Source organism: Zosterops lateralis (genome assembly GCF_965231275.1).
Source record: "Zosterops lateralis genome assembly, chromosome: 1".
NCBI classification, from domain to species: Eukaryota; Metazoa; Chordata; class Aves; order Passeriformes; family Zosteropidae; genus Zosterops; species Zosterops lateralis.
Genome location: NC_139762.1, coordinates 47,424,740 through 47,447,352, shown reverse-complemented (window position 1 = coordinate 47,447,352; position 22,613 = coordinate 47,424,740). Strand labels below are relative to the sequence as shown.

At 34.0% G+C, this 22,613-nt stretch overlaps 1 protein-coding gene across 8 annotated transcripts in view; it reads right to left on the bottom strand.

Moving 5' to 3' along the window:
• Window positions 1–22,613, bottom strand: part of BBS9 (Bardet-Biedl syndrome 9) — a 292,981-nt gene that overhangs the window by 218,630 nt on the left and 51,738 nt on the right. For 6 of the 8 annotated variants that reach the window (XM_083855192.1, XM_083855193.1, XM_083855194.1 and 3 more), the window contains 6 exons: window positions 13,057–13,238; window positions 9,813–9,889; window positions 7,564–7,617; window positions 5,593–5,695; window positions 4,564–4,668; window positions 2,571–2,585 (listed from right to left, as the gene is read on the bottom strand). In XM_083855192.1, the coding sequence (XP_083711318.1) occupies window positions 2,571–2,585; window positions 4,564–4,668; window positions 5,593–5,695; window positions 7,564–7,617; window positions 9,813–9,889; window positions 13,057–13,238 (536 nt within the window). The remainder of the gene's footprint in view (window positions 1–2,570; window positions 2,586–4,563; window positions 4,669–5,592; window positions 5,696–7,563; window positions 7,618–9,812; window positions 9,890–13,056; window positions 13,239–22,613) is intronic. The other 2 variants (XM_083855190.1, XM_083855195.1) reach the window with 1 other exon arrangement.

Sequence of the window (22,613 nt, the reverse complement as noted above, 5' to 3'; positions counted from 1 at the left end):
TACAGGAAAACTTTGTTTAACAAAATAGATTTTTAGAGACAAAAGTAAGTTACTGTCAGAAATGTCATGAAACTGATAGCTACACAGATGTATATGCAGAGAGTATCAAAATTGAGCTCAAACATTCAGTAGCCATCCAAGCAACCCTTTTTGCTAGTAATTTTGTTTGTTTGCTGCTTCTCAGATCTCTTCCAATGAAAAAAATTACTTCTAAGACTCATCTCAGGGAAAAAACGCAACCATAAGGCTCAGATTATTCCCTGTGGTTGTCAATTCACAAGCTGTTTCAGCTGGCTGATAAAGCCTCCAAGTAACTATGCTGTAGCAGCCTATAAATATAAAATCAGAGAAAATGGAGCAGAAAACTCATTCAAATCAAAGACAAGTCTTCAAAATTAGAGTATCTCCAGGTTCCAAGGAAAATTCCTAAAGGAATACTTGAAAATAAACCCATGATCCGTCAGAATGATTCATCCAACTGTGTCTTCATCATCTCATGGGAAAAGTAAAATTTTTCTTGATGACAGCATAACACAAAGGTCTTAGTATTGAACTTAGATATGGAGAGTTATCAACAAGAAAATCTGGTAGCAAAAGTAGGCAAAAAGATTTTGATTTTTTTTATATTTAAAATAAGACATTTTTATTTTTTTAGATCAGCTTTTTCTGCATAGTCTGCTGCCTGTCTGCCTCATAAACATAACTTTTCAATATTTCAGACAAAAGTCAAATAAAAACTAAATCATGTATTATCTAACTTTTGGAGGAGACTGGGGAGATTTCAAGCTGATTAATCCAAAACAGCTACATGGAAGAAAAAGATACCAAAAAGCTCCAACAAAATTTATCACTACAGTGAAACCTTGCTGGGAAATGTTTCAGAGTATTTCAGAATTTTAAATGGCACTAAAAAAACAAAGTAGTAGCCATGTGTGGGAGTCAGAATTTCCTCAACCCGTTGATATTCTGTCTAGCAACACATCTCACTTCATTTAGAGTTGTGATACTTTGCATGATACACAATTTTAGTGCTATAATAAAGAAAAAAGGTGGAAATAAAAAGTCAGATTCTCCTCCAATCTGAAACAAAATAGATAATACCCAATGTTATCTCATAAGGGACTAGTATTTAAAAGCATACTATGCACTTACCTTTTATAACTAATAAAACAGTCATATGCCTTGTAGATATATTTCATTTCAAAATTCCTCATGCATTCGTGTAGTTATATTTGAAACATAATATTAACGTGCATGATAAAAAGTATTAAAACTCAGATCTCCCAATTTAGGATGTTAAATATTCAGAGAATTAATATTTGCTCTGAGTTCACCTAATCCAGTGTACACCACAGTGACCCAAAAAGATTTTGTCACAGATAATTCTACAAAGTTTACTGTATTCTGCAATATTCTTTTCAGAATTAAGTTTTCATCTTGTTTTGGTATTTCTTAAATGAAAAACCCAATTTACATACTTAGAATAGCATTCTTTCAAACTATATACACTTGGTTTTATATAGTTTATTGATAGTTAACTTTTTTAAATTACTTTGTCTGGCAGAAACATTCCACAGGGTAACAATTATTCTTGTCAAGAGCAGTATCTTAGTGAGATGTTTCAAGTACAACATTTCCTGAGTATTTCCTGTACAACACCTCAAGCTCCACTGAAACATCCAGAAACCAGAAAAGGAGGGGAACAGTAACAGTTACCTACTTGCTTCTTTTTACTGCACTTAATAAGCTTGAAAGAGCATAAGTATTGAAAAACAAGATTCAAATATACATATATCTATAACTTTTGTTTAGGAAAACTGCAGAACTGAAAACTCCTATTCAGTGGATCTCTAAATCTATGACAATCAAGTTTTTTACCTTCCCAAAACATGAAGGAATGTGTACTTAATATATTTATTTTTAAAGTTCATAAAATATCTTCTACAAGCACCGCATCTTTTCAACACATCTACATCTACACTGCAAAACCACTCTTCTCTCTTTTTAGTCTATATCCACATAAGCTAATTTTCCAATCTTTTTTTGTCTCTTAATTGTAACTTTTCCAAGAATTGTATCTACCACAATCACAGCTAAGTTTTGTACTTCTGGTAGTCTAAGACAGAAAGCAGCCTTGCAGCCTTGAATAAGATGTTTGCAATAGGAATTGGACTGAAGACATGTTGTGACATCATTCTCAGAGCTACTCAGCCCAAACAGCATAAATGCTTAACAGCTCTTTCATTTGCACCAAAGACATAATTTAGCTGCCTAACTGCTACAACCAGAAACAAGAAAGAAAGTATAATTTGTTTCCAATTTCCAACCTCAATGTATAAGGAACTTAATACTTGGCAAAATTCCGATGTTACAAAGGAGAAAGTGCAACATGCTTCACCAAGAAATGTCCTTATGACCTTCTGTTCTCTATATCCACACCTTCATAGCATCAAAACAAGAATAATAAGAAATTACAGAAATGATAGGCAAAATAACAGCTCCTCTCCAAGTCTGTTTAATTCAGTATATACTGCCACTCACAAACATTTGCATTTTTTGCACTTACTCACCTTCAGGATTGAGCTCTGCCATATGACCAGCAACAGGATAAAAGGTAAAAAAAATTGCATGAGATATTATTCAAATTTTTAGAAAAAGAAAAAGGAAATGTAACAGGGTTTTAACAACTTAAGCCACACTTGTTAAGTAGACAATACATAAAGACATAATACTAGCCAAAAACCAGACATGAGACCACATTCATCAATAGTGCAACCCCATCCAAGTGACTGACTCATCAAGCTTCAGCTCTATGAATCCCACAGAGATAGACTGAAGAGTGATTTGGCCACAAATATAGATATCTTAAAAAACTAAAGAGGAAACAGTCTCTGTTCAGATAAAATGAAATTACAAAAGCACTTAAGGTTTGTTTACTAGCATATTACACTAAAGGATTTGATTGCCAAGTAGCACTAGTATTTGTATGTAATTCCACAGCACTATCTCGGATAATAATTTGAATAAATATCAAAGCACTAGCAGATCCTAGCCTTAACCCTAATTATGTTCCTTTACTTTGAAATTCAACTACCAAAGATAAGTTTTTAAAATTTATTCTTCAGTTTCTATAATTCTGTTAGACGTCATGTCTGCTTGTTCTTTTCTTTAATAGCATATAAACCATCAAACACATTCAATATGCAAGATTTTCTTACTTCCCTAATCAAAAGGCTTGCAAAATCCAACTTAATATCTAAAATACAAATGTAAGTTTTATTAGCATTACCCGAAAGAAACAATACATTTATTTTCTGGTCTTACGAAGCAAAATTACAGAAACATAACCAGCAAAACAAAAAGTAAGCTTTCAAAAATCAAAGGATCCAAGACATCCACTAGTGTGCTACCTATTTGGTTATTCCAAAAAGCTGTCTAAGGCCACATCATGAATTTAGACAGCTATGAATGCACAGCATCTCATTCACAAGGAATACACAGTCAGAATCACTGGATAGTGAAGTTTTACCAGCTGTTCATGTAGGCTCTCGATTAAAAGGGAGGGCATCCTTTTCTTTAAAGGCATGCCTTTCATTATTTTTCTAGAAATAAACATTTCAGTCACTGCACAGCCTAGACTACTATCATAAACACAATGTTTCTAGTGTGAAGTGATACAAAGAAAATATTTATATAGAAGTATCTGTATAGGATAAAGTACTCAAGACTACCACCCTTCACAGAAGTCCTTAGTCCACATGCACTTCTTTCACCCCAATCTACTCCATTTGTGCTGGCACAGCTCTGTCTTTGCACAGTGAACCAAATCAGCAAATCTGGCTGAGAAACAACTGGTTACTATATGACCACAACAGGGGAGGAGGCGCAGGAGCAAAGCCAAGCAGCAAGAAGTGAAGAACTGACTTAAACTGGTTTATGCAGCATATAACATGGAAGCCCTGTCTCAATACAGCTTCTCAGTAGCCTGACACATTAAAAAGGCTGTGTGTAGAACACTAAGCTAATAAACCTTCAGTTATGGATAGCAGAATAAATTTACATATTCTATCAACTAGAACACCATAACATCATAAAATAACAAAATTTTTTCTATTTCTTTGAGTTAGTTTATTGTTTGGAATAAGTATGTTCATCTGTTAAAAAGGAAGTGAGGAATAATCACTCCAAATGCTTATTCAGATCTCATTCTCTGTGGGGAGGCATTATTGTCACATTTGTTGGCAGACCAGAAGGGTGAATAGTCATAAAGATGTAATCAACTTCTCACTCCAAGAGGTGGAGTAGAACAGAAGCAAATTGATAGGACAGAGTGGGAAAGCTGGTACAACTGCTTCCCAAGCAATAAGCTTATTATTTTACCTAAGACAAATTACACAAATTGATGCAACATAAAATAGTAACTATAATTGAAGACTAGATAGACATTATTTCTTTAGTTACTACTGCCTTTAGAATATTTCAAAAGAACATTTATAAGAAATACATAAGGAAGAAGTCCTCCAAAAAAAAAGGCACAGCACTTTCAAGTCTGCAGTGGCTTACCTGTTGGTATGTTATATGAAACCATACAAGTTCCTTCTAGTTCTGATGGAGAACAATTCTCCTTCAAAAAGACAGACAGAACCACAGTTTCAGATGAATCTGGTTCTAAAAACAATACAAAATTAAATCAAGTAAGAGGAGCATCCAAATGAAAGCAGCATATTTTCTAGCACTTCAGGAATTATTCTATTAAATTATGATAGTTTCCATTAGTTCACCTTTATCAAATCCCTGTACATGCTTATTTTTTAAGCTTTAACTTGTAAAAGGCAAACTAGGCCCTCCAAGTATCTTGAAGCATAACCTATAAAACAATTCAGAATAATGAACATGGAGAATATTAAAAAAAATGAGATTTACATTACGATATTAGTATTTTACAAAGCCATCAGCCATTTGCTCCTATCACATGTTGAGAAAATGTAAGAACTGACCCTACAAATGAGAGTAGCAGTCAGTAAAGTCCTGTTTCAACAGGAACTATTACTTCTCATTTCAGTGCAGAAATGGCTTTTAGTTCCAACTGAAGCAGCAGGCATGCTTGTCTGACATTCAGCTCCATGTAGTCCTAAAGGAAATCTCGCCTGCAGTCTTACCAACAGAGCAGGAAATAGACTAGGATCCCATAACAGTTGATGCTATGTTGGCAACAAATACTAGACTGTTCCCATTTGTAGATCAAGACTGGCACTTCCACATAGACAGAAATGTCAGCAAAACAAAATAACCCAGCAGAAGTACTACAGAATAATAGGGGGGGTTTTGCCTCCATCATGAAGATCCCACCCTGTCTCTCTTCACCTGTCACACATCATACCACAACCAGGGAAACAACTCCATTCCTATCTACATCATCTTCCTCCACCACACAGTGTCTAGAAGCTGTGGAGTGCAGGCAAGACAACTTGTAACTGCTTTAACTGCTGTATATCTGCAAAAATGCACTCACTGGAGGCTGGGCTATACCTTTTCCAAACACAGAAAATGTAATAGAATACAACAACTGTGATGATACTGCCATAATTTTACCTAAATCATCAAAGACAAACTGGTCACAGGTCACTGCCAATGGAGCTTGCACACACACGGCCAGGTTTGGCTTCTGTGCAGTCACTCTGCTCTGGATTGTTATCTAGATCAAGGGACAGACAGAAGTATTTAAAGGAAGCAACTAATTAATCTCTACAGCAGGAAAAAAAAATCCATAACCAACAGAAAGATATGAAAAAAATCTGCAAAGACCAATTCAGCAACTACAATTAAGGACTTAAAATTTCAAGTTCAAAACTAGTATCTTCATTTTACAATTCTTACTTACTCCCAGCCAATAATGAGATACAGTACCTTGAAAGATTACAAAAACCTGAGGGGACTTCTCAAGTTCTTTGTAATTTTAACCTAAGACAAACTAAAGCTAAGTATGAATTGAATGTTTAATATCCTGCAAGTGTCATGAGCATTCATTCTAATCCAAACAAATATAAAATTTTGCAAATTTTAGGTGATTATAATGGAAAAAAAATCCCAAGAATAATAAAATCAAAGATAACCAAAGAAATTACTTCCTTTAACTGCAAACAGTAATGCATAGTCTTCTGAATAACTCCAAGTTTTATTTGGGTTTTTTTACTGCAAACAAAATAATAAAATATAGAGGATAGTCAGCACAACTGCAGATAATGAAAGCTCAGCTAAACATAGAGTGGCCCTCATTGCTTCTATTGTGCACAGTTATTCCACTGCAAAACCAATGGATATCAAAACAGTGTCTCTAACTCATATCTAAAATGAAAGTATAGTGGTGACTGAGATCTGAATGTGGTCTGCATAGACAGAGACCATATATCTAATATCATCTATTTCGCATTGCTGGTCTACCACGGAGCTCACTAGAGCCAGGATAAATCAGTTTAGAATATTATTACTTACAAAATTACTCAAGTGTTAGGAAACTAATTTGACTACTTTAACATAATTAACACCAACATTCATTTAGGTTTAACAATACACCTGTTATAGGAATTTATCACAGAAAAAAGATCCTAGAAAAAAATGAATTCATGGTAACTCCTACATTTACTATTTTTGTTTCACTAAAAGGTACAAGATGCATAAACAAGAGAATGGGAAATAAATTATGTTTTCCCATTAAAAAGCCTATGAAACATATAAATAAGTAATTCAATTGAACTTCTTTGAGCAGACTTATCAGTGACTTTATCAAAATAGCGGTTTTATCCTGGATCATTTTTAGCACTTAAAAATGCAGAGAAAGATATTGGAGCAAGCACAAGTAAACCACACTAGTCTGAGGGGATGTGGTTCAAACAGTTCAGTTACACTCTGAATTTTTCACTCCAGACAGAAAGAGAACTTGCAAGGTTCTCAAAAATGAAGCTCCACTGATATATTAGAAGATCATCCTAAAGTCAGAAATAAAAATCATGATTCTTTTTCGGCAATACTGAGGAAAAACTACACTTGCAAGTACATGCATGTGCACACGTACACACTTTCTTTACAACCAGTTACAGACACGAGCTCTCATGAAGAACTGCAATTTTCTAATTAGATTTTCCTACCATTTTTTAATTGCTACAGCTATGTAAGTCTTTTTACAAAAGAAAGTCTATTCTTATTTATTGACAACTAAAAAGGCAGCTGAGTATTATAAACTTCCCATTTGAGTAACCAAACATATATTGCCATTGGAAAAAATATTCTCATGACAGCCAAAACTACTTTATTATATCCTAATAATGTTTCTGTGATGGCTTATTGATAGCCCTATCAAAAATAAAACTGCAATCACTTCCTAACTGTAGCAGAAGACTTGCTAGAATGACACCTTACCATAGTAAGAAGAAAAAAAAAATTAAGTATATATTGCATTTCATATTCACTCATTTTCACGTTCTAAGTGAAATACACAGAAAGTGACAGGCTTGTTACAATTTGCCACCACTATTCAAATGTTACTGTTTGAGATAGGCACAGTACCTTTACTGTGACTGATGGTACTGGCCCTGCTTTTACCTCACTGTCAATGGCTTGCTGTGAAGAAAAAAGATGAAAACAGAGTGAATTCAATGTTCCACGTGAACAAGAAAACACAATAAAAGCAACATTACTTTCATATCATCAATATGGTAAACACAGAATTAACATTAAAAGACTTACCATTCCTATGACAGATTAAAATACACAACATACATTTCTAAGTTCCTTCTGAAAATGTGAAGTCTCTGTTTGAAATTCCCTCCAAAAAGGATAGCAGAAGGTCATAAATGTTGTATATATAAAAAACTAATACACTCTGATGCATATATGAATGTTTGAAACTGTTTTGTTTGGCACACTACATTTCACTGTGTATTTATTTAAATTCTGGAAATACCTTCTGCTATTCAGTAGGGAAAGGTGACTTCCAATCTGTCAATATATTATATATACAACATAGCATCTACTATAAAACCATCACACACTATTTTATAATCAGAAATATACCTGAAACTTCAAAAGAAAATTTTAGCAGGCACTTCAATACTCTTGTCAATTTCTATTTCAATAGGCAATTCCATCTGCTTCAAAATTTATCTTGACCTTGTGGTCTATTTTAATTTTATTTTATGCTTACATTTAACTTTGAAACAGGTCAGTCACTACAGTTAAAGAAAATGTTTCCATTTAAATTATTATAAAGAAACACACCTCTCACCTCAGCTATAATACCAAATTACTGATTTGAACTTCTACCTTCTCATTATAAAAGAGTAAATTAAAAGCAGTATAAGGGCCACATACACAAAGTTCCTAAGAAGTCAGGAAGCTGGTAGGCTCTCTGAGCTCTAGATGTAGGACTTTCATTTGTACACTGTGCACCTTTCTCAGCTAAAAAAAGACAGATACTTTCATACTGGTTTGTCATGCTCTCTGGTGACCAGTGGTTGATTCTGAAACAATAGCAGGGGTATAAAGATATGGAGCCTTATCATATCTGTAACCTTATTCAGCTTTCAGAAATCACCTGGATTTCCTGGATCAGAGGCCACACACAGGAGGTGGTATTAAGTAACAGAATAGTCTTTCACTTGTTTATCTACACAATTTTAATACTCTATATCCTCTTTGCTTTTATCACACACATTGCAATTTCGAACTTTTCACAGGTGCAGAAGTAGCACTGGAAATCCTGTAGTTCCCAAGGTAACTGCAGAAGCCCTAAAATTCTTCCTACACTTGCTTATTGATCCTTCCCCACGAAGTATCTTATCAGATTTTTCCTTCCTATGCAGCTACTGAAAGAACCCATAGAAATGCTGACCACACAGGAAACTAAGATATATGGGCAGATAAAGATTCAAGGCTGTGGTTTGCTTGATAGACTGAGTTACTTACATATAAAACAGACCAGTTGCATCTGGAAGGTTGAAGAAATGAGCACAGCAGCACTGGAGCATTCAGTGCACCTAACAGTTCAAGTGTTGTGAGCAGATCACTGCAGCTAGCCAAGACCATGTCACACTGTTCTTTTTTTCTACAGACAAGTGCTAGGACACTAGCACACATTATAAAGAGGTCCATTTATCAAAGAATAATATCCTAATGTATTTTTTAAACAGTAAGTAGCTGTGAAAAATTAGTTTTGCTGGAACTAGTGGCCAGAAATGGATAAAGATGTTGTAGTGCAACAAGTATGTTCTAAAATGTTTAAATTGAAGAGTTTTAAGAGGCAATATAAGCTCTCCCAAATATTAATTCGAATACATTTTGTAAATTATGTATGTATACAACATGAATAAGCTAATAAGGCTGCAACACCAAAGAATATTGAATGACAGCTTGTTGGAGAAAGATTATTTCTTACAATGCAGCTTGAGTGGTTTGAGTATTCTATCTTTGAAAGGTGCAAGGGTCACACTTTGACTGTTTCCCCCAATGTTCATAACTGCTCACCAGTACAACTTCTCACCACTACAAAGTTATTCCAGACTCTACTCTAAGTTCTTGTTCACTTATGTTTGCTTAGGCAAGAATCTCAAGGTCCCCAGACAGAAGATAAATAAATAATTTTAATCATTCTAGTTAAAATCTTTAATAAAAGAGGGTTTCAATTCATGGAAAACTGAGGGCCATGAAGCTCAGTTACACAAATGTAAATAGTAATCACTATGCATGATCAGTCATTATTTACTCATCTGAAATCAATGGGCTTTTCAGAGTAATTTCCTTTTTATACAGGTACATACAGATTCTTCATCCAAATCAGGTGAAACTTTTGCTGTGACAATTACATCTCTCTGTTTTTCAGACTCAGGCAAAATATCTGAAAGAAAAAGAAATCAGCAAAAGCAAATCAGTTCTCCTTTAATAAATATTCAGCTACATTCTTAAAAGCCATACTTAAACAGCATCAAGTCCTACTACTGTAAAGAAAAAAAAATAGCAACATGTATGATTTTGGAAACTTCCAAAAAAGCTTCACAATTTTATTAGATTTCTATAGACAACTTAAACATGGATTTCATTCTGGGTTTCTGATTTATGTATGAAAAATAATTCAGATGCATTCTATAACAAGACTTTACACCTAATATCCATGATCTTTAGAGACAGGTAAGGTATTTTTAAACTTTTGTCTTCACATGCATATGCCAATATACGATGAATAACTACTTCCAAAATAACACCACACATCTCATGGCACTTTCATCTAAATAATTTGATAGTGAATATGTTAAAAAAAGAAAGATTCTATGTCTAACAATCTAATCTTCAGCAAATTCCTCTGTATAAAGAGGTATATCAAAGTTTTATGTATAGACTATTATATGTGACTTGATAAAAATATGTCACCAGATGATTTCCAGGACTGTCAACGCACAAGGCAAAAGAATGCTACAAACTCACTTATATCCATGATACAAAATCTTATGCTGATTCACACATGCAAAAAACAACTTATAGAAATTAAAGCCTTAAAAACTTTGAGGAATTACATAACCTTCTCTTAAGAGTCCGGAAGTAGAGTTCTAGGGTATTTGCATTTTTCTGAAGAGCACTTCTATTTTTAAACATTTTTTAAAATGTATGGGAAAATGAAAAATCTGAACAGGAAATATATAGTTTCTAAAGTAACAAGTAAAGAGTTGATGTAAAGGGGCAATTAACATATTAATTGAATAACTGAGAACGTGAACACATCCAGAGAGCTGCAAGAATTTTATTACACACAGGGTCCTGAAAATGACCTAGAACTAGTAGACAGCACATTATCTTTTTCTAACAAGAGGGTCAAGGGAAAAGATTTTGATGAAGGCAGAAAATAGGTATTCATTTTCTTGTGCTCAGAGAGAAATGCCTGCCTTTACTATGAGAGAAAAAAGCAAAACCTAAACACATTTCTCTGAAATCACCTAGAAAAGAAGTTTAGGTCTGTTTCATACTGCCACAATTGCAAAGAACTGGTCCTGCCAATTACATATAGCTCAGCATAGTCCATTCTCTTCCTATCCCTTCTTAACCATTTCTCTTCTGGTTGCTTCTTCAAGCTAACTATGATGCAACCTCTGTCATACAGTCATTTTTCTATTAGAAGTACAAGAGAGATCACAATCAAAGTTTACATATAAGTATCAGCTTTTTGTTACTATTAAACTGAGCCAAAATACGTATGTTTAATCACTTATGTCATCCAGACTGATGCAAGTAACATTAGGTTTAAGTTAGTATAACAGTTAAGATTTTAAACTATTTCATCAGTTTATACTGTAAATCCTTATTCTTCGAAATGTATAAAACAGCTTAAGTTCAACCGTTTAATGGTCAGCACTGGACAGAAATACAAGACATTTATGGAAATAACTACTCTAAGGTTTTTTTAATATGATGACCTAATTCTAAATACCTTCCACGTTTGAAAGTCAAAATGAAACAAAGAAAAATTATTTCCATATAAGGGTAGATATTTTCAAAACAACACAAGCTCTGACTGCACAAGCATGAATTCAAAAGACAAGAAAGTCAACAGGCCATTTTAAAGATTGTGCTTAGGAGTAACTTGATGACAACCAATGTTCAAGCTTAAGTTTTAAGAAAAAAAAGCCAAAACAAAACAAAGCCAAAATATCCAAAATTGACAGGTATTCTTCATAAGTAAAATGCTTTGTTGTATAAAAAGGTTCTCATACAAGTTTTACATCCATTAGAAGTCAAATAAAACATCATTAAGGCATCTCTCTACAACAAAAAGAGCATTCATAAAAACCTCATCTGAAAACACCACTTAGATCAGATTAGACAAACTGAGGAAGAAAAGGAATTTAAGAAAAAAGAATGGTGAAAAAATAAAAAAAATATTCATAGCAAATTTATCATTCATACCATGACAGTTATTACAAAATTTTAAAAGGACAGCTACAGTTTATTTCTCTCTCCTTAGATCTTCCAGACAACATATTGAAACTAATAAGCTGAAGTTGATTCACTTCAAATGGATTTGTTCTTTCCATCATGCTTTTCTTTCCTTTGGTTATGATAGACAAAATTGTCAAGGATGAACTGTGGTAAAAATCAGTGGAATTTATCCACATCTATATGCTTAAACAACACGTTACTGGATTTGGAAAGTTACAGGTAATTACAAAACAAAGAAGTCATTGTGTTGCAGAATCAAACTCATGCCTGCAGATAAATAATTTTTATTTTCTAGGAATTTCAATTGTGAGGTTTTTCACTTTTTTTTCCACATAGAAAAACCAAGACTATTTCTTTAATGTATTTTAAGAACATGCTACCTATCATCAAGGAAAAAATTTAATTTTTTCTATTTGTTGAAAAGTTTTCCATTGCTTCTTGTAAAATCACATGCTTCCAATTCCCTGCACAAACCAGGATGTTTAAAAACACAATTATGAAAACATAAAATCTGAAGGATCTCTCTAGAAATTATGTGCCCTTACTTGAATAAAATCAATGTAAGTTATTAGCAATGTATATAAATTCCAGAATTTATGATCATCAGATATGTCACTCTGTCCTACAAATATATTTTTGAATAGTTAAACCAACAGAAAAGTTGCTTTTAAAAAGTTGATTTTTGCTAATTTCATAACTTAAAAAGTCATTTGTATTAATAAACATAATTTGGCAATACTTTTACTCTTTCTGAAGCCTAACTCCATCACATTGTTGAAATTCTTCCAGTTTTTTTTGTCTTTGGGTAGTCCATGCACTGTCAGTTTTTATTTTGAATCCTTGAACTTGTGAGAATTATCTGCAACCTGATATAAACATCTTTGACCTTCCAACAGCATTAGGAAAATGCAAAGTAAAAGCCCTTTATCCAGGGGCTTTACTACGTAGGATTTATATATGTATTTTTCTTCAATACTAAATTTTCTACAGAAATGTAACTATGAGTAAAGTCTGAAAATAAAATATTTTAAAGTGCTAAAAAGATATGTAAAAATATAGAACAAGAAAGAAGTATACCTTGTGTTTTTGTGGCCTCCCTGATGATTTTCTGAAGTTCTTTCATTTCAGCATTCATTTCTTCATAGTTTATTTCCCTAGAATCAACCTTAGGAGCCTGAAAGAGTGAAGGATCAGTTCCAAGGTAGGAACACTGAAGATGGCCATCATCACTCAGAGTGACTATAACACCCTTCAAATCTCTGCATAAAAATAAATAAATAAATAAATAAAGCTTACTAAGAAATTGGGAAGAATCATAGAAGCAATAATAATAATAATACTTATTCCTTAATAATAATACTTATTCCTTAATTCAGACATTTTCATTAACATTACTCCCGCTTGGTGCAATCATACCCAAGAATGTCTTAGATGACTAAAGGGCCCTCAGAATCTGTGAATCTGTACAATCAGGAGAGGTAATGGAAAGGATCAGATCAAACAAGCTGAACAGACCAGGCAGTTGTAACCTATTTATTCATCTAAGTATTTTGAAGTTGTAGTATTTAGGTTACTACGCAGGAAAAGGAATTTGCTAAATGGAATAGAAGAGAAGGGGAAGAGGAAAGAAGGGTTAGAAGAAATCATGAACAGATGGAAGATGCTCACAAAGAAGACAGCTTTAGGGCTTTGATGGTATCAATAGCTCCCCTAACCAATTCTTTGGCTGCTATTGCAGCTACTGTGCTGGCTTCAAACCCTGGCTGGCTGTTCCCTGCAGTATCCATCTGAAAGGAAACAACATGGATTCAGAGCATTCCCCTTACACTCCCCTGAATCAATACAAGTGAGTGTTTTATTAGCTACACTATAGTCTCTTCTCTCAAGGGAAAAGTACTTCATTGCTCCTACAAAAATCTCACTCGTTATGTTTATCTGATCCATACCATGCAAATGCAAGATTTAGGAAAGTATTTAATAAACTATGAGACAATAGGGACTACTGATCAGCATTTTGCTTAATTTGAAGCTTATTCCTAACAGAAGAGAAAAACTGAATAGTAAAGACCAGCGCAGAAGTTAACGGCAAATGCTAGGAAGCATAAATTTTCACTTTATTTTTTGAAATGCCTACTTTTAATTAAAAGACTACATTCACTTTCATAATCACAACATTACACATTCATGCCAGTAATTTAGCCTTACTCAATCCTTAGAATATTTTATAGCAGATACTGCCTTTGCAGCAAACACAACTGACATAAAAAGCAAAAATAGATCAAATCTAATTCTTAGATATAAAAAGTGATCTGGACAAGACGGCCAAATTCACTATCACACTAATTAAACCCTCGTAAAATACTGAATTTATGTAAGAGTTCAAGCTATAACTCATACAGAATTAACAAAAATTCTTTTAACTTGCACTGACACCTTTCAAATGCCTCCTCTAGTACAATAAAAAGGCAGGTAGCTATGTAAAAGAAATAAAATTCTCTCTGGTTTCCTACATGGTCTTGTAGCATGGCTCCAGAACATACAGATAGGAAACCTCAATCCAAAATTTGCCATGGTAATAGTAATTACAAAAGCCTACAGATGTCACAGATTAATTTTGACCACTGATGGTCCAACTGTACAGTTCAAAATGTCTTTTTATAGCACACTAAAGCCACAATCCCAGTGGTGGTTTTACAGCTGCCATCAAATAATCTGGAAAAACTATGCTGTAACTGAGATCATCTAAACTCTGTACAGTTATAACTGCACACAGGAATGAAGACCCTACTGGGCACTATACAAATAAGTAATTGCTGTAGGTAAGTTTAAGTTTTCTCTTTCTATAGAAAGCAATTGCTACTGAGTGAAAGAAATAAATCTCCTTGTTGAATTATTAATGTATGGAAATTGCTTGTGAGGATTTTTTGGACAACAGTTATCTCCAGTGAGCCCTTCACTGAAGTTGGAACATGCAAATCTGAACTGCTTTCTGAAACAGAACACACATAAAAGGGCTCAAACACAAAGTTCCCCTTATGTACCCATATAAGCTCATCTTAAACAGAGTCTTCTTTTTAGGACTACTGCTTACGGCCACAGAAAAGCTTCCACCTACACTGGAATTTTTAACATGCAATTTTTCAGCATTCCCTGCTAAAAAGGTAATAGGAAACTGTCTTTGTAAGGCTGGAGATGCCAAGACTTTCCCAACAAATACTTGAAGAAAGTAAAGAGGAAGACTTAATACTGATTTTCAACTTAAATATTCAGTACCTGTGCTAGCAGCCATCCTGTGAACATCATGACCTTTTTATGACCTGTGAGCTTGGGGCTTGCATACTAAAGCGACTTTCTGACAAACTGCAAACTATCAACAGGAACTGAATGAGTCCTGGTTTCTCTCATTACTTGAATATTTATTGTTCACTATAGTTGGTTTCCTTGCTCAAGACTTGGTCTGCTGCTTAAATTACATGCAGAACTGCCCATCCTAATTTTCTTACTTCCAAAAAGCTCTGTAGAACACAAGCCTGTGCTACACTTACAGAACTGTGGATGGCACATGAAACAAATACATTGGGCTAACTCTGAGTTCTCCTATACGAGCAATGCTAGGAGACAAACTATTATGAATACTTGCATCACAACACAATCTTAATAAGGCATACAAATAACACCTAATATACAGGATTTTGCCAACGTCTGCCTGATACTTGCAAGGAGCTTTGCCATATTGGTCAGGGGTGCAGCAAAATCTTTTAAAATGGGGCATTGTTAAGGCAGATGCTAGCATGCTACCAAATATACTGCCCCACTCTTTGCTATCAAAATATAGCAAATAATGACCTTTTTTTTTCTTTAAAGGGGTGGGAGGGCACAACAAGGAAAACAGCATCAGAAGCTTTTTCTACAACTGGAGAAAGAAAACTTCTGAAAACAAGACAATTTCTAGAATTGTCCGGCAACGGCTTTTGGATGATCTTAAATTTTTTTTCCCCAAAGGTATGCATCTGTTAATCTACTAAGGAAAGAGCCTTGAGGACATCTGAATGTAAATCAAAAGGGCATGAAGAAATATAGCTACAAAGTTAGCAATAAATCTTTGATGATATACTACTAAGGTATAATACATTCAAAAGTGGTTTGTAAATACAGCCCTTCCTATACACACCTTTAAACTGACAGTTATCTGCAGTTAATCAGACTATCAAATAAGATCCATTTAAATCTTTGAGGTGATTTACCTGTGTAAATTATGCTTGGCTTAACTTCCGAATCAGCATTACAGAATGCACATTCAGAAACTCTACCTTAGAACGAACTCATTTCGACCACCTTTTCTGATAGTCATGGCATCCTTGAAGTCTACACTATCTCAGAGACAAAAGCATTAGTTTAAGAAAGCAGCATTACAAATTATACTTTTCCTTTGCTTCAGTTAGCGTGCTGCTCGGTCCCAAGAAGATTGTTCAACATGAAACACATGTAAGAATAAAAATGCCTTTCTCAGTAATCTTTCCTTGTTAAAAGTGGCCCATGAATTTGCACATCAATAGAAACAATAGGAAAAATACGGTAAGCATTTCTAATATACTTCTATAATACATTCATTTCTCTGTTGGAATGTTTGTCAGACAGTCAAAATTGCATTATTTTCTCAATCTTTTTTTAACTGTGGTTAAGGACAGCAGGGGGAGGGGAAGCATATTTAACAGTTTTATAGTAGTTTCCCCACAGCTACTGCTCTCACACAATATCCCTGCAAATATCATTACTTCATTTGGCACATTTTGATTACAATCTGGAATTTCAATTACTTGTTAAATTTCTTTTATTGTAAGGGGGTTTTTTTACTGTGCATCACACAATAGTCAGAGTAATAGTAAACCTAAGGGGACATTTTAACAGTGAGGAACTCAAAGTATAAAACAAATTATTTTGATATCTAAAATAACTTTACAGTACAAAGCAGCTCCTACACACATGGTAATAATTTGAATAACTATCTTTTATTGGATTCTGGGTAATAATAATGGCATATGCTTTTTGTAGGTCTTCTCTTACTAAACAAATTGCTTACAACATAGTTCTTGAAGAAATTAAAATGCTTTGCATGTTTCCAGTTATATAATACCAAACTGATCACTCAAACAATTGATTTAGAAGTTGAATCTGTAGTTCTTAGTTTTATTGAACAACACATGCTAAGCTTTGGACAACTCTTAGGACAAGGTCTGGTTATTGACACCATTTGCAGCTTTAATTATTTATATTTATAAAAGCTCATAAAATTTCTACTTCAACTTCAGAATTAGTCTTAATTGCTATTACTCAAACCAACCATTTTAGAAAATAGGATTCTCTGCAATAATACTTTCCATTCCTTATCGATAATGTATTATTTAAAAACTACTAAATTAGGAAACTAATTCCTGGAATTGTGCTCAAGCATTTTGAAACCATTTCTCTCCTCATTTTATCACCCTCTGAGGTAATTATAGGCAAGAGCATACCTCAATAGCACTTTTTAGTTTAGTGCTTTTGAAAGCCTAAATTATTCTAAGTTTACTACCATTTCAGGGTCATTTTAAGCTGTAACTACATGAAGCATTTGGGAAAGCACTGAAGGAAGATCAGACTAGGAGTAACTAACTATAAGAACACAGACTCCAAAATCTCAAGTACCCCCACAGCTGAATATTCAAAGTACATTCAGCGTGACTCAATGCAAGTAGCTATTGATACCTAACTGTCCTGCATATCTGTGGAGAACTCTCAGGCTTCTTTGAAATGCTTTCCTCAGTAAAAAAATCTTGGTTCAACTTACATTAGAAGTAATGCTCATATGTGTGTAAGCTTTTCCCATTCTGCTATCACATGCAAAAACAGACAATCAAATTACACTCAACAATTAGAATTCTTTTTAAACTATTTATATTATATATTTAACATGCTTTTCACACTCTGCAGAGGGCATGCAAGAAAATAATGTAAATACAGTGCTCAAATATAATTGTTTAACAATATGTAATTATATTAAATAGCATAAAGTAGCTGCTTTACAGAAAAGCATTCTTCATCTTTCCCATTTTTGTGATACCTTAGGATGGCTGAACTTAACAGAATACCAGAGACTAATGTAGTTTAAAAAATTATGAAATACATGCATGAAGAAGAGAGAAATGAAACATGATTTCATCTTGATAACCAACGGAAAAGCCATTAAAAAATAGAAGTTATGACTAGAACAACAGGGTAACATTTATCACCTCTTATAAACACTGAAATGCAGAGAGCCAGAACTGAATAAAACCTGAATGTTGGCCACTTTAAATGGCTGAAGAACTCTCCACCTTTCATATCCTACATGGGTACTTTTGTTCCCTACTTGTGAATGAAAACATCTCCTCCACAAGCAACTTTACGTGGTGACACTACAAATGGTGACAGCAAAACAACAAATTAGCTAGCACTAGGACAAACTCTCACCAGGCTTTAGCTTTTGTAGTTCTCCTTGTGTAGTTTTCTCTTTGAAAGAAATTCATTGCCTAAAATGCCATCCAGTAACCAAATAAAAAGAAGCATTTTCTATCAAACAAAACAAAACGAAAAGAAAAGGAAAGGAAAAGAAATTGACTGTTTTTATTTTTACTGCCAAGTTAAAACCAAGCACTATTCACAGAAGTTTGGGAAGGGGGTCCTTTCTGCCAGAGCACTACTGCCACCTGCGGGGCAGCAGAGCTTTCCTTTCATACAGGTGAATCCTGAGAGCGACCACATCACATTACGTGGACCAGGTGTGGGGTTTTTTTACCACGGTTAGTATAACAGCTCAACTGCCATTTCCTTGGCACAAGGGAATCTCACCAGGCTAATATTTAACAATTTATACCCTGGGACAGACATCCCTGCAAGAGACAATATTCTGGTCCCTCCAGGCAGGGAACACACACACCACACACTAACACAGGCAGGCTAGGCATGAAATTCAAGCTCAGGCTACAGAAGTTGCATACAAAATGCAAAATTTTATCTAAAGGATTAACCAACTTTGTTTCTTGTTGTTTTAAACGTAAAATAAAAACTATTTCAGAAGCAGCAAAAGTTTTATTTTTAAATTACAGAAGATGGCTATTCAAAATGCAGTTTCGAAGTAAAATTTGTCACCAAGTAGAATAAAAACATAATATTCAGAGTGATGACACAGGCCTCCAGAAATATGTTCTTGCTTTAAGCAAAAAAATGTAAGAGCACTGAAGTACAACGTATTAAAGGAAAAATTCATAATTTATATGTTGCATTTCTTAGTATCACAGTTCCATATCTAAGAGAGTGGCAGAAGGAGAATTGAAAATGAATGTGAGGACTGACAAGCAAATCTGATTACTTTAGTAAGAGTGCAGCCTATATGTCAGAGCTCTAAATAATAGGAAGCAAGACAAATTGCATTGTGATTTCCCTGTGACAGTACCAGCATTAACAACAAGAAAAATATTAAGATGAACAGTGACACATTTAAAACATCTCCATGCTTCATTCTCTCTTAGAGCATATTTCTGCATTTGCACTTCCTTCATCCAAAATCTACAATCTGTTTCAAGCTCAAGCTCTCCCACTAGCAGACAGGTATATAACAGCTTTCAAAGGCTGTACTAACAGCTATGCCCTGTGAATTCAGGATATGGAGAGCCTCAAAAGTCTATCCTTCCTCTAAGCCTTCTCTTCTCCCACTCCAAGATGGTGCTTGGAGCCCATATCACTTCAGGCAAGCCAGAGAGGCCTCTAGGAGCTCTGCTTCCAGCATAGAAGAGATGGAAGGAGTTTCACTGATAAAATCTACATTCTAGTAAGTTTAACATTTTAGATAAAGTTTATTTTTAATGATTGGCTTCCTATAAGATAATGCTGGGAGATACAAAAGGAAAATTAGACTATGCACAGGTTACAAAGATGTTAACAAAAATAACCACAATGTGTCTTTAAAACAGATTTATTCTGAAAGCTTGAAGAATTACATAAATTTAAAACACTCAACTCAAAGTAGTTTACATCTCTTTCTCCTCACAGTTGCTGCAAGTTTCAAAATTCACCAGCATTTCAGTAAGGAAAAAAGTGTGCACATCTTCTCCTATTATTTTTAACAATATTTATAATTGTGCCTTTACTCTGTCTGGTAAAGAACAAAGCTGCTTTTTCAAAGCATCTCTAACTCTTTGCACTGCTTGCTGCCTCTCAGTTCTAAAGCTTGACATAAATGTCCCATGTGCTCCTCTTTGTACAAAAAAAAGTCTTTCAGCTTAACAGCATAGTAGTCAAGACACTCAAAATCAACAGAGCAAAACTTTTCATAAAACTGTTTTTCAAACAAGACATCCAGCACTTTCATGGGTAGAGTGTCAGAATACATTCATAAAATCCAACTCACTGCTCAATAACCCGCTCCAAGACTGAGCATTCAGAACCTGATACAACTCATAGTCCACTCTGTCACAACTGGTACAGACAAATAATGGGTTAGCAAAAAAAAAAACCCACTCATATTTTTTTTAAACACAATGATCTTATTTAAAATACTTGCCTTCTTGTTCTTGAGAATTTCCACTTTTAAGGTTTTCTCTAGAACCACAAAGGTAGGAATATTGTAAGTGTTATTCTAAAGTTGAAACCCTTACAAAAATCATATGACTGTAAAAAGTAAGTTTTTTGAAAAAGCAAATAAGTGGCATGCAATAAAATTAGGAGAACTGGCAATATGGGCATGTGTTTAGCATCAAAGAGTAAACAGCATTTGAAGCTAGCTTGCTAGAAAACCAGTCCTGAATCACAGTATATGTTGGACATAGTATGTATAATATCTTTCAGGATCAGAATCCTACTAAAGTAAAAGAAATACAATCACATTCATATTTGTGGCTAGGATACATGTATTAAATTTATCTCTTCAAAAGACCTTTGAAAAGAGTCGTATTTTCTTTTGCCATCTCTCAAACATCTGGTGGCAAATCAACAATGAGAAAAACAGATGTAATTCTTTTTCTTCTTTCCCTTAAAAACATTTCTTTAAAATGCAATTAGGTTTAAGTAGAAAGATTCTAGAAATCTCTGCATTTAAATTCTCAGATCAGGCAACATTCTTACAGAACACTCAAATAAAAATTTATATATATACATGTATATAACTGAACAGTTCATACCGTATGTCATAACTGGCATTACCTCTATTACAGTACTACTATACAGAAAGGGAAAATCTTTCAACAAACTATAAAGTTTGATTCCTGCAGTTTTCTTTCCATAAAACTGTGTAATAAGTACTAGGTTTTGCTGAGTTTATATGTAAGTTTTGCCATTTTTATACAGTGATTCTTTAACAGTTGTGGTAGCTGTGGTGATGTCAGTTATAATAAGGAATAACAGATGGGCTGGAAGGAAGAACAATGTATTTTCAAGTATCTGGACAGCTAAAAAATTCAATGAGGGGAGTTTGATTTGATCCCCACCTACTATTACCATGTATGTGGTTGCTCTTTTACACCTTATATACTTAATTTAACTACAATATTTCTCCATGGCTTTTCCAGTTAAATTCAATTCCTGTTACCTTTCTACTCTTTGGATCTACATATAAAGTGCATCCACCTGACCACCCAACACACTACAATTCTGTACTGGAAAAAAAGTTTTAATTTCAAGTTCATATTTGAACCAGGCTAATATTTCCTCACTTACAAACTGATTGCAAATTTTAATATTCTTTTAAATTCAAACATTTATTAATATGATTACATAGAAAATTAATTTTCAGTCCCTTCATTAGTCAAATAGTCTCTACTTCTTTATTACTTATGCAAGGTGAAAGACTCATACAAGAACAACATTACAAATTTTAGATTTGATTATTCGCTTTGTCTTATAAGTCGTAAGAAAATTGGATACTACTATAGCAACTTCAATCAATAATTTTTCAGTGATTCAGTAAGCTGCAGTATTTCCTGCATCTCAGCCTACACAATGCAACCTTAAAGTAATAAATTTTACTCTCTAATTCAGCAAAATCAAATACAGAACTGCAAAAAATAGCCTATGGGTAGCTGGTCTTAAGAGATAGCTGATTAATATATTACTATCTGACACAGTTAAAACGGATTCATGGTTCATGTACCAATGTCAGGAGTCCAGGCATGACCCCAGCACTCAAGACTGCAGTGATCATACTTGGAGAAACAGCACTAGCAATTCACAGACAGAAATCATTTCTTGATTACAAACTGAGCAAAACAGAATCAGTGTTGATTCTGTGAGACCCTATGATATATTTATGGGATCATTGCTCTGAATAAACTTAGGCAGACTTGAAGTTCATAAAGAGCTGAAGTGTGGATAAAGCTTGCTAAGTAACCCTGCTTGTCATCTTGAACATACAAAGTCTACTTTATTTCCTGACTTTTCAACAGTTCATTTGTTTAAAAAAGAAAATATATTTTTTCCCCATCTCAAATAATGAAAATCTATTTACCAGCTTAAGTTGAGCTAAAAGGTTGAGTGCTGAAAATTAACTATTTTAAGAAACTTAGAAATTCTAATTCTTTGGAGGTGATAGATTACTTCCACATAAAAAAAAAAAACCACCTTTC